The sequence below is a fragment of the Tachypleus tridentatus genome, chromosome 9, assembly GCF_004210375.1.
Source record: "Tachypleus tridentatus isolate NWPU-2018 chromosome 9, ASM421037v1, whole genome shotgun sequence".
Lineage (NCBI taxonomy): Eukaryota > Metazoa > Arthropoda > Merostomata > Xiphosura > Limulidae > Tachypleus > Tachypleus tridentatus.
In genome coordinates, this window is record NC_134833.1 from 68,458,546 (window position 1) to 68,477,267 (window position 18,722).

The following is an 18,722-nucleotide window of genomic DNA, read 5'->3' on the forward strand; positions in this document are numbered from 1 at the left end:
AGAGAACTAGTGGCTAAACACAACTGTAAATAAATAAAATTGAAGCCTACAAAAATTTTATGTTGCTTAAGTAATCACTATATTATAATGAGCAGTTTGTTACATTTCAATACAATGTTTGTTTACAATAATAAATTTTCATTGTAACTCTGTAAAAGGTTGTGACATGCACTTTAATCTATCAGTTATTAAAAGCTTAAGGATGAAGTGGTATATTATATCTTGTGGTGTTAATTTGCTGTACTTTGGACACACGCATAATTGACAAACGTTATGGTTAGCAATTTAATCTTGTAATGAAGTCTACTATATTATTCACCAATGTGTTACTTCTTTATGAGTACATAGAGCAGATGTTGGAAGGACTGTAAGTGTTAATTATATTACTAAGAACTGTTGATGCTATGGTGAACGTTTTTAGATTTTCCATTATTATTTCTCAGGAATCATAACTGGATTAACTCAGTTCCTGATTGATCTTATTACCTGCAAGTTCTTGACTTCTACCATGAAAAATGGAAAAACCTTCATAGGTAATGACATGCATATTCCTATTCAAGGACTTGTAAACACTTTTACTGAACCCCAACTCTTGGGCACATCAGCTAGTGGAACGTTACTTCCGGCACCTGCTCAAGAAGAACCTAATTATACAGAAAAATTATTCCCTGAACAAGGAATACTGTAAACATCCCAAAAATACAGAATTTATGTATCAGATAATTTTATAAAGGAGTGATATATCACTGTGTAAGTCTTTTATTTTAAAATTGAAGTATTTTTCACAGAAGAAAAACATAATTATTCTGTGAGAACTAGTTAGTAACGAAGCTTATTTTCAGTCCTATAGTTTTTTAGCTGCTCTTAGTTTAGCAGATCGAGCACGGGCATTCTGTAACACTTCTTCTTCGGTGGGAACAATTACTTTATTGTTGATTGGTAGCCAATGCTTGTTAAGAATTAGGTTCATTTCACCTTGACTGTGCCATCTAGCAGCATTTTTATACTTCTGAGTAAGAGTAGGGCTTAGTGGTTCATCGAGATCAATTCCGAGCATATGTTGTTTGATGATGCGATCTTCAAGTGAATGAAAAGTTAGTACAACTAATCTTCCTCCAGGACGAAGGTAACGGAAGGCAACTTCCATGGCATAATTCAGTTCATTAAGTTCATTATTTACAAAAATACGCAAGGCTTGAAAAACCTTTGTAGCACTGTGACTTCTTCTCTTCAGTTTGTCTAGTCTAAAATCACTACAATAAAAAATAAAGTGAGAAGTTTATTTTTTACAGTTGTTACACAAACCATACAAATTGTTTGATTTTATTTTTTCTCTATTAGACATATATACATAAGGCTATCAAATAATTAAAGTAACTTCAAAACTATTTAAACCCTCACACAAAGAAAGGTGAAATGTTCTAGCTTTGTTAAATATTAAGTTTTACATTAGATAGTGGAAGTAACAAAAAAAATTTAATGCTTTTGAAAAATGGATTTAAGGCCTGACTCTTCTTATAAACAATTATCAAAATGAGTTATCTAATTTCAGGATAAAGTTTATATGAAAATGATCAAAACCTCTAGGCTAGCTAGCTCTGTGGTACAGTACTAAACTTCTTGGGTTTAAATCCTGGAGTCTTTCTTTTTCATGTTACTTTGCCTAAGAATATTTTTTGCATATTTGGGACACTTCTGTTATTAACAAGATCTCAATTGATGGTGAGCTTAGGCAGTATCATAATACATGTTTTAAACCAATAATAAAAATTATTTCTAATATATAGTTCATTTAATAGAATGAGTTCTTTCCTGAGAAACTACACAAGACAGGAGGGTGAAATAAATAATTTGTTACAGCTTATAATCATAGGTTCAAGTACATTTGTTCTGTTAGCCTAATTCTTATATGAGTTCAGTTATTAAAAACAACATACAAATTGCATCTACAAAAAGTTTTGAACTAATTCATTACTATCCATCAGCTTTCCTCTAATACCTATACTTCCAAATACTTACTAACAGACAAGATACATAATACCATCTAGACTGCTGACTTAACCCCTCCACCAAGTTTCTGTTGCACTAAATATGAGTTAAACCTTTGGTTTATCTTCTTGTTCTTTGAAAATAGTCTATTATAAATTTTCCAAGTTAATTATTTTGCATCTCCGGAACCTTCAATTTGTTACTTTTCTATATAATGTATGTTAGAATAACACTAAAAACTACTTTCTTACAAAGTATCTCTTCAAAAATAAGTATAACAGAATTGACCTTTGATCTTTATTTTAAAGTGAGTGACTTTGGGGGATGCAAGATTTACACTTCCTTTAAGAGTATCCTTTGAGAGCTTGTTTCAACAGTTTTCATGATGTGTTTGTTTCTACCCATGCTAGTGTATTCAAGAGTAGAAGATGACATTTTGAAAGCTGCCTGTCTTTCCTTCTCTATACTTGTGCCCTTTTCTATAATAAGCAGTTATCACCCATTCCAACATACTCCTTCATTTAGTGGCATTTTAAAATACTTATAACAACTTATAAAGCATTTTGTTTATCAATAGATTCTGATCAAAAAGTATTTGTCTTGTAGTTAATAAACTAATATACAATAAAACTTAAAGTTATAACTCAACTGATTTAAAGTATTAGCCACCAGGTCTGCCAGCTGAGAAGTTGTGGTGATTTTCTGAAGCATGAATCTTGCATCAATGATGGCTTGAGCAATTTTCTTGGCATGTTTTTCTTCACCATAAACCTTGAAGATCTTTGCTAAACTTCTTGCATCAAGTATATTTATGACATCAGCACCAGTAGGCTCTTTGGGGTATCTGGTCAACAAAAAAATTATATATAAGCAAATAATATCTAAAGCAGGGGTGGACAACTTACTTTTCATAGTGACCACAACTGTGGCTAATGAAAACAATATTGGCCACATTATTTAAAAAAACAATTGAAATGTTAGTTTAATCAATATAATTGCATTGCAACTAACTGAAATTTGGCTTACTATCTATGCCCAATGAGTATCTTAACTCTGCCTCTAAATTTGTCTGTAAGACAAGATCTGTATCTAGACTTGAGAAAATCTAGCATAGAAAATGTTGACTCATGCACCCATGTGGATCCAAACATGGAAAATAATTTTGAAATTGTTATCTTTAAATTTGGAAGACTTATTTATCAGAATAGTGAGCCCTATCTCTCTGATAGAACATTTTTGTTTACCTTTTGTGTTGTACATTTTGCAGGGTAAGCATCTCGTCTTCAAATCTACACTTATTCAAAAAAAACGAAGATGTAATTTCCTTACTGAAATTTCCAAAGTCAAATTGTAATAGATCATGCAAAAATTCAAATATCAATTTCAAATTTTTAAATTCTGAGAAACATGATTCAAGTGTTTGAGATAGATTTTTGATCCGATCCAGTTTCATAAAGATCATCTTTAGCATCAGAGAAATCATTGTCTTTATTATTTTTAGAAAACTATTGAACTTGTCAAAATATGTCAAATCATTATTTTGTAATTGTTCTGCAAGGAGATTTAGCTTTAATTGAAATTCATGAATAGACTGTGACTGCTGGCTTATTATTTTTCCTCTTCCCTGAAGCTTTGTATTCAAATTATTCAAGTGAGCCATCATGTCACACAGAAAGTGCAAATCACACTGCCATGACAAAGTTTCAATTTTAGGGAAATTTTCAATCTTATCTTTTTCAACAAGATTCTCTTTTATTTGAAGAAATATGGAAGTAAATCATTCCAAGATTTTTCCTCTACTTAACCATCTTACCTTTGCAAAATTAGTAAGATCATCAAAAGTATAGTTGCTGCTTTTCTTCAACGACTCAACAAACTGTCGACAGATGAGAGGACTTCCACTTTTAATATAATTCACAATTTTTACAACAATGTCCATAAAATTTTTCAGTTCATCACTTTTAGACTTCTGACCACATAAATTTTCCTTATGCAAAATGCAATGGAAAGATGACAACATGGACTTCACATTATTTTCAATTAAATGCTGCTTCAAAAGAGAAACAAATCCTAATTTTGCCCCAGTCATGGTGTGAGCACCATCAGTTGTGACAGAAACCAGTTTCTTAAATTTCAGATTGATTTTTTTTGACATTTCAAGAAATTTTTCAAAGATGTTTTTTCCATTTTCCACATGTTCCATCTTGTATTCCACAATGGCCAAGCATTCCCAAGCATATAGCAAAATATATTTAAACGCTTGAAAGTTGCACAATAAAAAATGTTTGCAAGCACATGCAAAACAACTATCACTCGAAAACAAACATCTAAACCAGACTTACGTTACAAAATGGACAGAGTCTGTGGCAGTAATGAAGCACGTGACATTAGCGATGATGTGAAGCAGTGCAGTTGCTGATTGCCAAATTTGTGATAAAAAAATGAATGATGGAAAAAGTTCATTCGGAAACTCGAGCTGGCCACATGTGGCCAGTGGCCATGGAGTTGCCCATCCTTGATCAAAAGGAACTATTATTATTAATTATACTTGTCATACAACATTACTGTTAGGCCTATTATCTAGTCTCTTACAGGTTTTTAAGAATTAAAAGGGCGTACAGTAATAGTATTCTTACCACAATACCTAGTGTTGTCAATGTTTTCTGTTCAAATCCCATCAGACCCACAGCAGTGATAAGAATCTACTTATGCAAGACACCTATCATGATAGAACTCTTCTAGCTCTTAAAAATCCCTAAGGAAGAATGCAATGTTAAACAATATAACAGAACTAACAATAATATCATATGAGAAGTATAATTAATTATAACCATACTTCACCAGCTTGGAAAAAGTGTTCAAACTACAACAACTGCACCAGTATCTACAGGTATGATACTTTCAATTAATATAATATTTGATAAATTATTCAAATACTAATAAGAAAAAAAAGTTGAGTAGAATCAATTCACACTTGGGTTTTCTGTAAAACCTCTCACATCAAATGTCTTATATCTTCCAAGACATAAAAAAACATTTTCAATAAATTTAAGAAGCATTTATTGACTATATAACAATGTACAATATGTATTCCCCTATAACTACTTAACAGAACATTTTCTAAGTGTTAATGAGTGTTTAACAGTTTGCAACTTGTTTTAAATTTGTTCTTCTGGTAAATGACACTGTGATTAGTTTTATAAAAGTTATTTGTGAAAAATTATGAGTAAACATACATTTAAAACCTTGATCATTTTACTCATTTGAAACAGAATCTATCTTTTGCATAAAGTTGCAACATTAACCTCAAGATAAGGTTTAGACAACAGTTTAATCAAGGTTTCTGTACTATTACTATCAAACTAAAAGTAATCCTACCTTTCACCGTCCATCCGTAAATCTAGTGGACAGTTTTTACTGAGAGAAAATCCACGATGGGGATCATCAAGTTGCATAGATGAACAACCTGCATCTATCAGGATACCATCAATAGACTCTTCTGTAACTCCTTCCTCTTGCAGACATCTTGGAAGATCACTGAACTTCCCAAGTAAAGGAATTAAGGAATTTCTACAAGAACACTTGTACTTAGTATTTCTAAAGAAACACTGAAATTACTAATGTTTAATGGAAAACACTATACACATAAAATGTTTTTAGACAATTCCATATACCTTTTAATTCATATTCTTAAAAGTTAACTTGAACAAAAGTTGATAAATTTCCGTTACATAATACAGCCTGCTACTTTTTTAAATCCTGTTAAATACTTCTGTTGAATGGATGCATATTGAAATTTAATTTATTGAAAACAGTAAACATTCTCAATATTAAAAATCATTGAAAAATTGATTGATTAAGCTATACAATGGGTTATCTATGCTCTGCCCACCACGGGCATCAAAACCCAGTTTTTTAGCAGTGTGAATCTGCAGACATACCACTGTGCCACTAGGGGGCACTATAATGGTTTGGTTTGTTTTGAATTTCTCACAAAGCTACATAAGGGCTATCTGTGCTTGCCCTCCCTAATTTAGCAGTGTAAGACTGTAGGGAAGGCAGCTACTCATCACTCCCAACTCTTGGGCTACTCTTTTCCCAACAAATAGTGGGATTGACTATCACATTATAATGCCCCCACAGCTGAAAGGATGGGTGTGTTTGGTGTGATGGGGATTCGAAGCTGTGACCCTCAGATTATGAGTCGAATGCCTTAACCACCTGGCTGTGCTGAGCCTCACAATAATGGAATGAAAGAATAACAGAACACAGCATTTTGATGAATTAATATAACCTTAAAGTAGACTTTATGAGTATCTTTGTAATTATACTCTATATTCAACATGCAGCATACAATCTCTCAAGACAAATGTGAATACATCTTATCAAAAGCTTAATTTCTTTGTTCCTATTTAGATAAATGCTTCTGAGAGCTTGATAATTGATTATTTTTAAAAATAATATATCTTTTAGAAATTATCCATGTACAAAATTTACTAAAGGTAGCATAATGATATGATGTAATACAGCTGGGATATTTAAATTAGTACATTACAACTACAAGTGTATAATAAATATGTATAAAATATCAATACATTAAAATTATTTTAATCCAACTCTAACTCCAAGTATGAGTCAAGAAGAAACCCCACACAGTATACCCCATGGAGTTTTGAAATGTTTTGTAATGCTAGTTAAATTATTAATATACACACCCAGTTGTTTTCTCTCTGATCAACAGTTTACAATTAGTAACAGTGACTGAGCACTTTATATAACATGTAACTAGACAGTTTTCAACCAGCCGTCTTCCCTGTGATCAACAGTTTATGATTAGTAACAGTGACAGAGTACTTTATATAACACCTAACTAGACAGAGTTTTCAACCAGTTGTTTTCTCTCCGATTAACATTTTACAATTAGTAACAGTGAAGAGAACTTTATCTAACACCTAAGTGTTCTGCCAACCAGTAGCCATTCCTTTAGTGAACAGTTCATAATTTGTGAATGTAACAATATTGTGATCATTTGGGTAGTAGTAGAAGTTAAAAACAATAATAATCAGAAACCCTATTCCACTAAATGACTATTGGTTTCATGATAATTTCAATAATTGTAATTTTAATTAATGGATAAGTGATGTGCTGTTAACCACTTCTTACACAATTAGTTGATTAAATCATCCAGCTCTGGTTTGAAGAGTTTTCCTTTTTTGTTATATATTGGTATATAAAAGAACGATAAACAACTGATATTGGACTAAATTTCCAGCAAATAATAATTGTGTGCTCTTAAAAATTTTCAATTTTAAAATTATATTTTGTTAACTGTTTATAACAATGTTGGCTGAAGGTTAAATTTTATTTCAGTACATAATATTGGATTATGGTCACTGTAACAAATAGCCAAATCTCAACTGACTTTTTAGTTTAACTATTATACTAACTGTACTTACGGAAACTTTTTTGACATTTCTACTGCTAAATGATAGGCAGTGGGGTCTCTGTCCAAACCAAATACCTTCACACCTTCTGCTGCCAATAAAATCTCTCTAGTATGTCCACCAGCTCCAAATGTCATATCTATAAAAGTCTGCATAAACATCACTCAAACTGAATAAAACAAGAAACCATTAACATATGAACTAAAGAAAAATGTAGAATATACAAGACCAAAAAGAAAAAGCACTTAATAAACTAAATGTTACTTCACATGTAACCATATCAAGTGACCTATACTTTAGCAAGAAACTGTACCATTACGTACTGTGCCATTTCATCAGAATATGTAACAGAACCAAAGTAGTAGTAGAGGAAATGACAACATTTTAAAGTCATTTATATGGCATAAAGTTAACTGTTATAACAGACCATGCCTCACTCAGGTGTCATTCTAACGAAAATCCTTCAAGTAGAATAAAACCGGATCAGTGAAAAAAAAATGACAAAGAAGATAATGAATTAATATGAGATCTACATACAAGAATAACTAAGTGGTAAAGATATACTGTTAAAACTTCTGTAAATCACATAGAAGATATGGAATATCACAATATTTGTTACTGCACAGAGGTAGTAATTTTACCTACACAATAATGAAGAAGAAAGCATATTACATTGAACTAAAGAAAATGTTGGAACTTGTATCCACATAAATCTGGTATTTTTTTCCATTACTGTAGATTTACAGTTTATTTTAGATTTATGGTTTGCTTATCTACTATTAGAATCATGTCTACTAAAGATAGCTGCAAACAAATAAACTATATAGAGATAAGAAAAGGCTATGTGTCATTCAGCCCAAAGTCTCCAACAAAAACAAAGAATAATGTGTTTTTCCAACTTAGCATTTCACATCCATAATCTATACAAAATATAAAAAAACTAAAACTAACATCAGGCAATTTTATATACATTTATCACTGTTTACACAAATACAAATCAGACAAACAAGCATGTATTTAGTTTTCCACAGTTTAAAATTGTTATCCTTAATATTCAAGTTAGTATTTCAATTTTTTCATTCCAGTCTAACAATGTGTGTTTGTTATCTTATAGCAGAGCCACATCGGGCAATCTGCTGAGCCCACCGAGGGGAATCAACCCCTGATTTTAGCATTGTAAATCCATAGAGTTACTGCCGTACTAGCGGGGGTCCCAGAATAACAAACCACCAACACAAGCCTTTAACAACTTTCACATCCCAATTAGTCTCATCTGATTCTTCTCACTAGATCATATCTGCACGTTTCCAACATTTTAATATATAACAAAGCAGGATAACAGCTATATACTAGACTTCTACTGAGGTTTCAGTCTTACTCAAGTTCATAAATTGAATATTTATAATAGAGAAAAAAATATTATTTATTTATTACATCTAGACACTCAGCACGTAGGTGAAATTTCAAAAACAAAAGTCACCAAAATTATTCTCCCATAACATCAATGGTTCTTTCATCAAATACAAAGTTTCTTCAAATTTATATCCTGCACTAGTACTTACTTTACAATTATAAATATCAAAACTCATAAACTATATATCTTTTCATTTATTAAATTTATTAACAGAATCAGCTATTCCAAGCTTTTCAAGTTGAGAAATAATATCACCAAAAAAACCCATCAATGTGCATAATTAATAAGTAAACAATGTTGTACAGCATTAGAACCCCAGTAGTCATCACTGATATCATTAAGATAACTAATGAACAATAAAAGTCATAAAACATTAGAACCCCAGTAGTCATCACTGATATCATCAAGATAACTAATGAACAATAAAAGTCATAAAACATTAGAAACGCATTAGTCATCACTGATATCATTAAGATAACTAATGAACAATAAAAGTCATAAAACATTAGAACCCCAGTAGTCATCACTGATATCATTAAGATAACTAATGAACAATAAAAGTCATAAAACATTAGAAACCCATTAGTCATCACTGATATCATTAAGATAACTCATGAACAAAAAAAGTCATAAAACTTTAGAAACCCATTAGTCATCACTGATATCATTAAGATAACTAATGAACAATAAAAGTCATAAAACATTAGAAACCCATTAGTCGTTACTGATATCATTAAGATAAATGATGAACAACAAAAGTAAAAAAAAACTAACACCCCATTACTCTTTGCTTTCTAACTCCATTAAGTCAATATTATACTCTCTTTTCATTTATTACCACATTTATCACACTTACTTACCGATCTGTTATAAAGCAAAAATACTTAAACTGAAATAGTCAGAATTAATACAAAAATATCCATGCTGAGAATTTGTAATTAGAAGTAAACTTTCCAAAGCAACTAAAGCCTTACTAGCAAGTAAAACTAAACCAATCTTCTAACAGTCAGATGGTATAATTTTCCTATGCTGAAAACGTATATTACCACCCTTAAAAAAAAGGCTATTCTGATTCAGTGCTGCCCTCTCTAAGGAGAAATAATTTTTCATGCATGCCATATAAATTATCATGCAACAACCTTCCACTCTTGTTACACGTGACTCCCTCTATTCAATTCTCCTAAACTATTAGTTTGAATTTTGGCAAAAAATGAAAGCATAGTTTTTAGTGGGAGGAAGGGGAAGTGTGAACAGAGGTAAGTACCTACTGGAAATATATTTTTAGTATAGGAAAATAATAACAGTACATCACCTCTTCTCACATAAATAACTAAAATCCCACACTGAATAGGTGGAATAACTGTTGTAAGAGAAGAGAAGAAGCATCCTTTGAAAGTTTCTAAAGAATAGAAAGTCAGATTTGAGGATTGGATTTGGGAGCCCATTGGAGAAAAATGTGTTATATATGGTGGAAAAAAACAGAGGAGCACATCCAAGTGGGGTGGAAAAAAAACCATTGGAAGTACACCCAGGTGTAAAGTAGCTATGGTATGATGGACCACACTCAGCAAGTCAACTACATCCAAAACTCATACTGCTGGGAACTGATATCCATACATGGGTTGGATGAGAATCATGCTGTCTTCACCTCAAGTTCAAGACTTGAGTGAATCTCAAACTCCCCTATCTCTACAAAAGGGCACATGTTAAGGACAGAAAATGATATACTGATCAAGGAACCTAATATCAGATATCATAAAGATGTCTATCATAGAGAAATAACCTCCCTCAACAATGAATCTGATCAGGACCAACACAGGCACAATAACCTTGAAATAAGATACACTGGGAGAGAGTAAAAGAGAATGAATTATAACACTCTCAAGTACCTCCATCATTACCCACAACACACAGTATAAATGAGGGAGGAAGACAGACATCCATAATAAATGTATGAGGACTTATACTGATTGGTTCTACTCTAAATTCAAATCCAAGCCACTGTGAACTGACATCCATGTGGGGACAGGATGAGAGATCTCAATTTAAGGAGTAAACTACAATCTAATGTCTCACTCCTTTGTATTTTGTATGCTTTATATTGGAGAATATCACATCACCTACATCAGCACATCACCATCCTACTCTGCTCTGAATGGTATTTTGGTATTAATTATATATTTCATTAAACCATTGCAGAGGAAGCCTTCATGGTCCACCACCCCAGCAGCTTGGAACTGAAAAGTGTTAAGACTCCCAAACTCCATCAGAAGGGAGGTGAAACACTGTGGAGAATCTGGAGGAATGTCAACACCTGAGAGGGTGTAATGGGTGACCAGAAAACCCTATTTTTTAAAAGCAGACAGTAGCAATCTATTCAATACAAGGTATGGCAGAAATGAACAGCTGTCCCCTTCTGTTTTACCCCTATAGTGCATAGATGGTACAATCCAGTAGGGCAAATTCATGAAGCAACTCATCACAAGGATGACCTTCAAGTGGTCTTGTGGAACACCTCATGTCAATAGCGTACATTGCATGGCCATGGAGCATAATCAGAAAGTCCAGCATGGCTGAACAGTATGGGTTTTAAAGGTTAAATAAGACCTGGTCATATACCATTTGCCACAGAGTGGGATCCAAACAATGAGTAATTATCATGAAAACGGAAATAGGTCCCTTGAAAATATTGTGGACAAATAAAAATAACTTACCCAATCAAAGTTGCATTGAAGTCTGAAGAATGACTTATAGGCAAAAGACAACAAGAGGAAGAAAGTGTGGTTCTCTGCAAATGGTGAGAAACAAATGTATTATCAGTAGTTCATATGCTCAATTAAAGAAATTCCTCTATGATATAATGAAGATGAGACATCAGATAAAAGGTTAGGTGTCAAATTTGATGAGAAGAACACCTAGAACAGCTGAATCCCCCAACCCCCTGGCCCAGAGACCAATGGTAGAAAATATCCCAGATACACTGATAAACTTCCATGGAGGAAGGGTGAAATGGGACATGCCAAAACAAAAGTTATACATTAGGACAAGCCTGATCTCCTCACCAAGGATGGGAAAAAGACTTGACCAAGACTGCTCAAGATGTAGTAGAGGGGTAAGTTGAAGAAACCACTGCTGAGCTGGCAAGTAAGGAGTAATCAGAGGGATTTACACAGAATGGTATAGATGACTAAAATCACCCACTGAAGAAGGTGAATGGGATGATAAACATACATATATATTTATTGGTCCATTCCTTTTTGAAAGCATCGACAGTCAGGGCAAGAGGATGTAAGCAGTACCCCAATGAAGGCAAATTCACCAGAAAACAAGAGGACCAAGAGACCATTCCACTGGATAGATTTTGTCTGGATAGGAAAGAGAATCCAAAACAAAACTAAAAGTACCAGGAAAAAAAAATAGATTCAATGTATGAAAACACAGACATTGAGAATGGGTGTCATCTATTAATAAAGATAAGAAACTGCTGTGGGATTGTCAAAATGAATCATTACCATATGATGTCTAACCAGACTGAGGAAATTATCCAAGGCTAGACATACAGCTAGAAGCTACAGAATGTTGATAAGACTTCTTGGCCACAAAAGAAAACCCCAAAGCCTCCTGTTAACTGCCACAGGCCCCCATCTCTGGAAGGAAACAATTTGTGAAAATATGTAAATCTGGATGAGAGAGCATGACACTCACCAATATGTGGGACCTGTACAACCATGGTCAAATATGATAGGAGAAAAGATAATACGAGCCTGCAAAGGATCACTGGTCATGAAGAACCCAATGAAGAGTTTGCATATGAGCACAATCAAAAGAGACAAATATGGCCACAGAAGACCACATCACACAAGTGAAAGAACCTCATGAACTGGAAAAAAAACTTTATGAACTGAAAGCTCCATTCAATAAATTCAAAGAGGAGAAGGCTGTGCCTAAATGAGATGGGTACCAAAAAAAAACACACTAAAATGGATTAGGTACTGGGTATATTGAAGAAAAGACTTCTCCAGTTTGATTAACCAGCATATTCAAACCACATCCTGGAGCAGCTGATGAGTATGCCAGGCAGACTCCTGTTTCTAATGATCTAAGAGCAGCCAGTTGTTCATATAATAATGAAAATATTAAAATGCATCCCAGGAGCATGGAGATAACAAGCAAAAGCTCAAACCACCCAACAGAAATTATAAAAGGCCAAAAAAAGCTCAAGTGGTACTACACAAAGCTGAAAACTCCCCTCTCAATGACCAAAACAAATATATGATTCTAACTATTGAGATACATAAGTAAGCATTCATGACATCCATCTTATCTTGGTCATTCATAAACCTGGAGAAAAACCCACCTACTGAGAAACAATTCCACATTAATACAAGGGAGATTAAAAAATTGATTGAGGTGGGACAAATCTATGACAGATCACCAGTCTCTGATTTTCTTGGAAACAACAAACAGCCTGAAAGAAAACCTAGGAGAAAGATGTTTCACAGGATCAATGCACTGAAAGATGCTGATTGGTAATGGAATCCCAAGGCAGAGTAAATGAAATGCATACCTCTGACAAAGGAAGTGAGAAAAGTAATTTTAGGATAAGCCTGATTGATAAAATCTAAATAATTTACTGAGCTGTGACAAGCAATTGCCAAAGGAGAACAAATTCACACAATCAAGCTCCTACTGGGTTGTCACCAGTACTGTTGGCACCATGCCAATCTACATGGAAGAAAATGACAAGATAAGGAACCCCTGAAAGAAGGAACAGGTAAGGGCTACTAAGGATGAAAGAGTATAGTGTTGAAGTAGGGATTCCACATGTGATTCCAAAATGTTAGGAACATGGTCAAATACATACTGCTTAAAACAAGGGTCTATACATAATTCCCCGAGATAGCTGGGTTAGAAACAAACCTGGCACAAAGCTGCATCATGACATAAAAGATTCCCACAACAGAGAAACTGTGTGTAAAACAAGAGGTAATGATCACAAATGAGCCAATGTGAAAATAATAAGAGAGAGACTGTTTCTCAAGAAACCCTTAGGATTCTGATGCATAGCTTTGAAAAGGAGATGTATGGTAGATAATACCATAAAAGTGAAGAAAGCGTAAGAAAAAGGTGTGACAACAGAACATGGGGTAAATGCACCAGAAAATCAGGGAGTGCTCTCCAAACTGACAAAATAGACCCTAACTGCTGAAAGTCCAAAATGTATAGTCAGCTTGATGGTATGCTAAAGCAAATTGATTTGTGGAACATGGGAAGCAAGACTCTTTCAGCTAATTAAAAGCAAAATGCTTGGCATGAACCCTAATATCCAATGAAGGTGGGAAGATAAAATATGAAGGGCTATCACTCCACGAAGGAGGACAGGGATCATGGAAAAACTGGTGAAAGGAATAACATACCTGAGAAATCATGTTTAAACACCCTGAACTACAGCAGAATTTATCCCATCTCTTTACAAACTTTAATCAAAACAGGCTGTAATCCTTAACTTTAAGACCCTTAATCAAAACATATTGTAGTGTTTTTTTCAGGGCTCTTACTCAAAACATATTGTAGTTTTATTTTGGATGGCCTTTATACAAAACATATTGCATTTCTCTTTAACCAACTGCAATATCTGTAATAAAATGTGTACTCACTTCTGTAAAATGAAATTATTACTTTTTTTCTTTTCTGTACTATGTCCTTAAAGAGATTTCAAAATCTACTAAAAAATATTTTTTTCATTATAATTACCCAAGAATCAGTAGTATCAATAACATACAAAAATTGAATTACTATGAACAAAGTTTCTAATTCTAGCAGCTTTTTACAAAGATTTTTAATACAAGTGTGAAGAAAGCTGTGTTCATTTTAACAACTCTACGAACATATAATCATTTTACTCAAATATCCAGGCACAATCACTATAAATCTTGATTTATTTCACCTTTATCTGTACATATTCAGGCCAAAATAAAATCATTTAAACTGTAATTAAACTGATGGAATGAAAAGAACTTACATGGAAATCATAAATAAAAAGAAACAAAAAATGTTTGGTTTTGTACTTGAAAATTTATAAGTACATATTTCAAGACTAAGTTGTTTCAAAAAGTTAGTAAAAAAAAAAGATAAATTAATGATAATGGAATGATCTAAATTTGAACAAACCTCTCTGCTTTTAGGTTCTAACATTGCAAGAACTTCCTTTGTCATAACTGATTTGTGACTTTGAACTGGATCAGCCTGGTTTGGAACTACTTGAGAATTTATGTCATACGATAATGTTCTAATACCAGTAGCCAAACTTTTCAATCTCAAAACTCTCATTCCTGTAGCACACAGACATGCAACATGTCTACCAGCAGATTCCATGTTCATGACTTATCAAATCACGAAGCTACAGCATTACTGTTGTAAAAACAATATATATATATATATATATATATATATATATATGCTGAATGTTCTAGAATACAAATATTATATAAATGTAAATATTACAGTTGTAGACAATTTGTTCTACCCTACTAACATAACAAAAATTAAATACATGTGTGATACATTTAATTTATATTTCATGCTATTAAAATTACAGTAAAACAACATTTCTGGTTCTTGTTGATACATTATTTAGCCAAAGTATTTGTGATGAGACTATATTAAAACAAGCAGTTGTAGAAAAACAAAACTGAGGAAAATAATGCTTCAAAAATCTTCTACCACAAGATAGAAGACTTGATAGCCACTTGTGTTTTTTCTATATTAGGCAGATAATGCTCAGTCTAGTGTGCTCGACAGTTTTGCTTCTTTCTCATATGAGAAATGAACAGTTATTTTATTGTGAAATTAACATTTACTATCTTTATACCTGAAGTAAACACAATTTCTATGTTATTAACAATGAAAAACATAGCTGTAATTTTACACTTATAAAACATAAGCTAAGGACAACATGGACAGACATAATCCTTTATGACTGTTTTTACAAATTACACATCTACTCTTTACTTTTTGGGAAACTAATTTCCCTCTTAAGCTCCTATAAACTGTTGGACTCCACTTACGGAGATAACAACTCATTCCATAAGTGACTTATCCTACAAGAAAAATTAAACTGTCTTAACTGAAGCTTAGCTTATCTTTTTCAAACCTTAAATTTTTTTTTAACTGATGTTGTTGAGGCAGAACTTACTTTTGTAATATAACTTTTAGCAAAGTAGGAGCCACCTTAAGCTAAGATAGTTGTACTTGTTTTTTAATGATAGGTTGGATATGGTGCTTTTACACATTATTTTAGTAGATAAGGAAAGACACCGAGGTTTTCTTCAGTTTACTTTAACACCTCAATTATTACCTCTTCAATTCTTACATTTAACATACTTAAAAGATGTCCTGGTGTTAATTTTGAAAGCAGCTGTTTCTTATTACAAAAGAAAGGGATTTTAGTGTAATAGTTGATCAGTTTCTAAAGCTATCCAAGCAGTGTGCCATTGTTACCAATAGAGCAAATAGGATTTTAGGATGAATCTACAGAAATACTGAGTACAAGTCCAGAGGTTATAATTTCATTATAGAGTTAATTGGTCAAGCCACAACTGTGTTCAGTCTTGGGTTTCTAACCTTAAAAAGGACCTTGAATTGTTAAAAAAGATTTCAAGAGAGTTACTGGAATGGTGCCTAGGATGGGAGGGGGTGTCATACAAGGAGAGATTGAAATCTCTCAAATTGTTTTCTCTTGATAAAAGAAGATTTTGAATGGATCTGATTGAAGTGTTTGAGACTGTAAACAAAATTGATGGCATTGATGTATTATCTTTTTTTCATACCTAACAGTAAGAGGACTAGAAGACACAAATATAAATTTTGGCAGGATATGAATCAACTTCTGCCAAGACAGTTCTATTTTTCTGAGAGGGTGGTTTACATTTAATATTGAGTTGCCTATGGATGTTGTGGAGGCCATAAATTTTTAGAAAAAAAGTAAATAACTATATGAATCATAATGGTTGGCTATCAGGTTGTTTTTTTTTTTTAATTTATTTATTTAGTAATTTAGTTTAGTTTGGAAGATGGACGAGTAAGTCTCTTGTAGTCCCTAAATATTATGTTAAACAAAACTGGCATTTTTAGTTGTCTGTGCTTACCTAGAATATGATTTAACTTACTTAATAACCGAACGCCACTATACTACTTTTTAGTAATATTAACAAAGATTATGAATTATAAATTCATGTTAAAAATACGCAAATAAACTGATAATATGTATGGATCATTTATTATCTGAAACAGTATTGCATTTTGCAAAAATATAACACTAACACGTAAAATTAAGTTTTTAAAAATCCGAGTTTCTGAGTTTAAGTCGAATGACTAAAATTTTTGAATTTGGAATGCGACATACAAACTGAAAATTAAACACCAAAAGTATCTAACATACGAGAATTGGGCTGATGTTATTGTTCGTTAACTGCGTCCAAATACAAGGTAAACCACAACGGCAAAACATAATTTTAACATTACGTCGAACTCGCATTTACTGAAACATTCACTGATTCAGTCTAGCGTAGTGTTATTACTATTTTAAAGGAAATAGTAGTAGTACTCTGACTATTAATATCGAGTAATACTAGTAATAGTATTACCAAACTAATAATAATACTATAAACTAAAGCATAAAATAAAAATTATAAAACGTTCAGTTTGAATACCGTTTTCACATTTCACTTTGGTTCTAAAAACTGCATTCATTTGAGGCGAAGAACGCCAAACTAAAACATATGACATACAATATATTATGTTTATTTTCTCTGTTTAATTAACAGTAAAATATTCGCAAATCCAACATCAACGTTTTCAACAGGGTTGTCGACTGTATTACTACCTATAAATTTTGTACAGTAGTATTACAAGTATTAAAATTAAGTTGCGGTTTACAAGCAATAGCTAGTGAAATAATATTTACGATACAAATCTCGAATGTTTTCTTTGTTTTCTCATGACTTTAGTCTACTATGGATTTAAAATCACGGGTGTTTAAAACCGTCGTTAAAAGTATAAATATATAGCTAGAAATTTGTATGTGTGTGAAGTTTTTCGAAAAGTAATTTTTGTTTTCTTAGCTTTGCGTATGGTTATTTTAAGGCTATCTTCAACAGCTGCTCTTACTTTTGAAATTATGTACAGTAGCCGCTGTCATCTAATATTGGGAGTGAACAATTGAATTTTTTCCAATACAGGAGGCCGCCATGGCCAGGTAGGTTAAGTCATTCGACTCGTAATCTGAGGGTCGCGGGTTCGAATCCCCATCACATTAAACATGCTCGCCCTCTCATCCATGGAGGCATTATAAAGTAACGTTCAATCCCACTATTCATTGGTAAAAGAGTAGCCCAAGAGTTGGCAGTGGGTGGTGATGACTAGCTGCCTTCCCTCTAGCCTTACACTATTAAATTAGAGACGGCTAGCGCAAATAGTACTCGAGTAGCTTTGTGCGAAATTCAAAACGAACGAACAGTTGACGTTGTTCAGCAAGAAGTTGAAGCTAATTTAGTATTTTAAAATTAATGGATCAGCAATTTATAGTTGAACAACACGATAGAAGAAATAATTAAATAAAAGTGGATCTCACTGTTTCACGAATCATTTAATATTGTGATATTTGAATTGTAAATTATCTCGTATTCCTTGTTTGTTTGTTTTTTTGGAATTTCGCACAAAGCTACTCGAGGGCTATCTGTGCTAGCCGTCCCTAATTTAGCAGTGTAAGACTAGAGGAAAGGCAGCTAGTCATTACCACCCCACCGCCAACTCTTGGGCTACTCTTTTACCAACGAAAAGTGGGATTGGACGTCACACTATAACGCCCCCACGGC

General features: G+C 32.9%; 2 protein-coding genes across 16 annotated transcripts in view; one reads left to right on the top strand and one right to left on the bottom strand.

Annotated features, from left to right (window-relative positions):
- The window catches only part of LOC143225413 (endoplasmic reticulum-Golgi intermediate compartment protein 2), a 37,343-nt gene extending 36,601 nt beyond the window's left edge, over positions 1–742 (top strand). For 5 of the 6 annotated variants that reach the window (XM_076454800.1, XM_076454803.1, XM_076454802.1 and 2 more), the window contains one exon: positions 444–742. In XM_076454800.1, coding sequence (XP_076310915.1) covers positions 444–688 — 245 coding nt within the window. In that variant the 3' untranslated portion in view covers positions 689–742. The remainder of the gene's footprint in view (positions 1–443) is intronic. The other variant, XM_076454804.1, reaches the window with a different exon arrangement.
- LOC143225414 (putative methyltransferase-like protein 15 homolog) lies at positions 56–17,724 on the bottom strand. 10 transcript variants are annotated; one of them, XM_076454807.1, is made up of 7 exons: positions 17,559–17,724; positions 15,019–15,258; positions 7,446–7,582; positions 5,368–5,526; positions 3,234–3,278; positions 2,639–2,833; positions 56–1,253 (listed from the first exon to the last, which is right to left on the bottom strand). In XM_076454807.1, the coding sequence occupies exons 2-7, from the start codon at positions 15,226–15,228 to the stop codon at positions 845–847; spliced, it is 1,155 nt and encodes a 384-aa protein (XP_076310922.1). In that variant the 5' UTR covers positions 15,229–15,258; positions 17,559–17,724; the 3' UTR covers positions 56–844. The 10 variants fall into 10 exon arrangements, with proteins under 10 accessions (XP_076310922.1, XP_076310928.1, XP_076310920.1 ...); XM_076454813.1 differs by having other exon boundaries at positions 5,368–5,559; positions 7,446–7,572; positions 17,559–17,723; XM_076454805.1 differs by having other exon boundaries at positions 5,368–5,559; positions 17,559–17,716.
- Between the last annotated feature and the right edge of the window lie 998 nt (positions 17,725–18,722).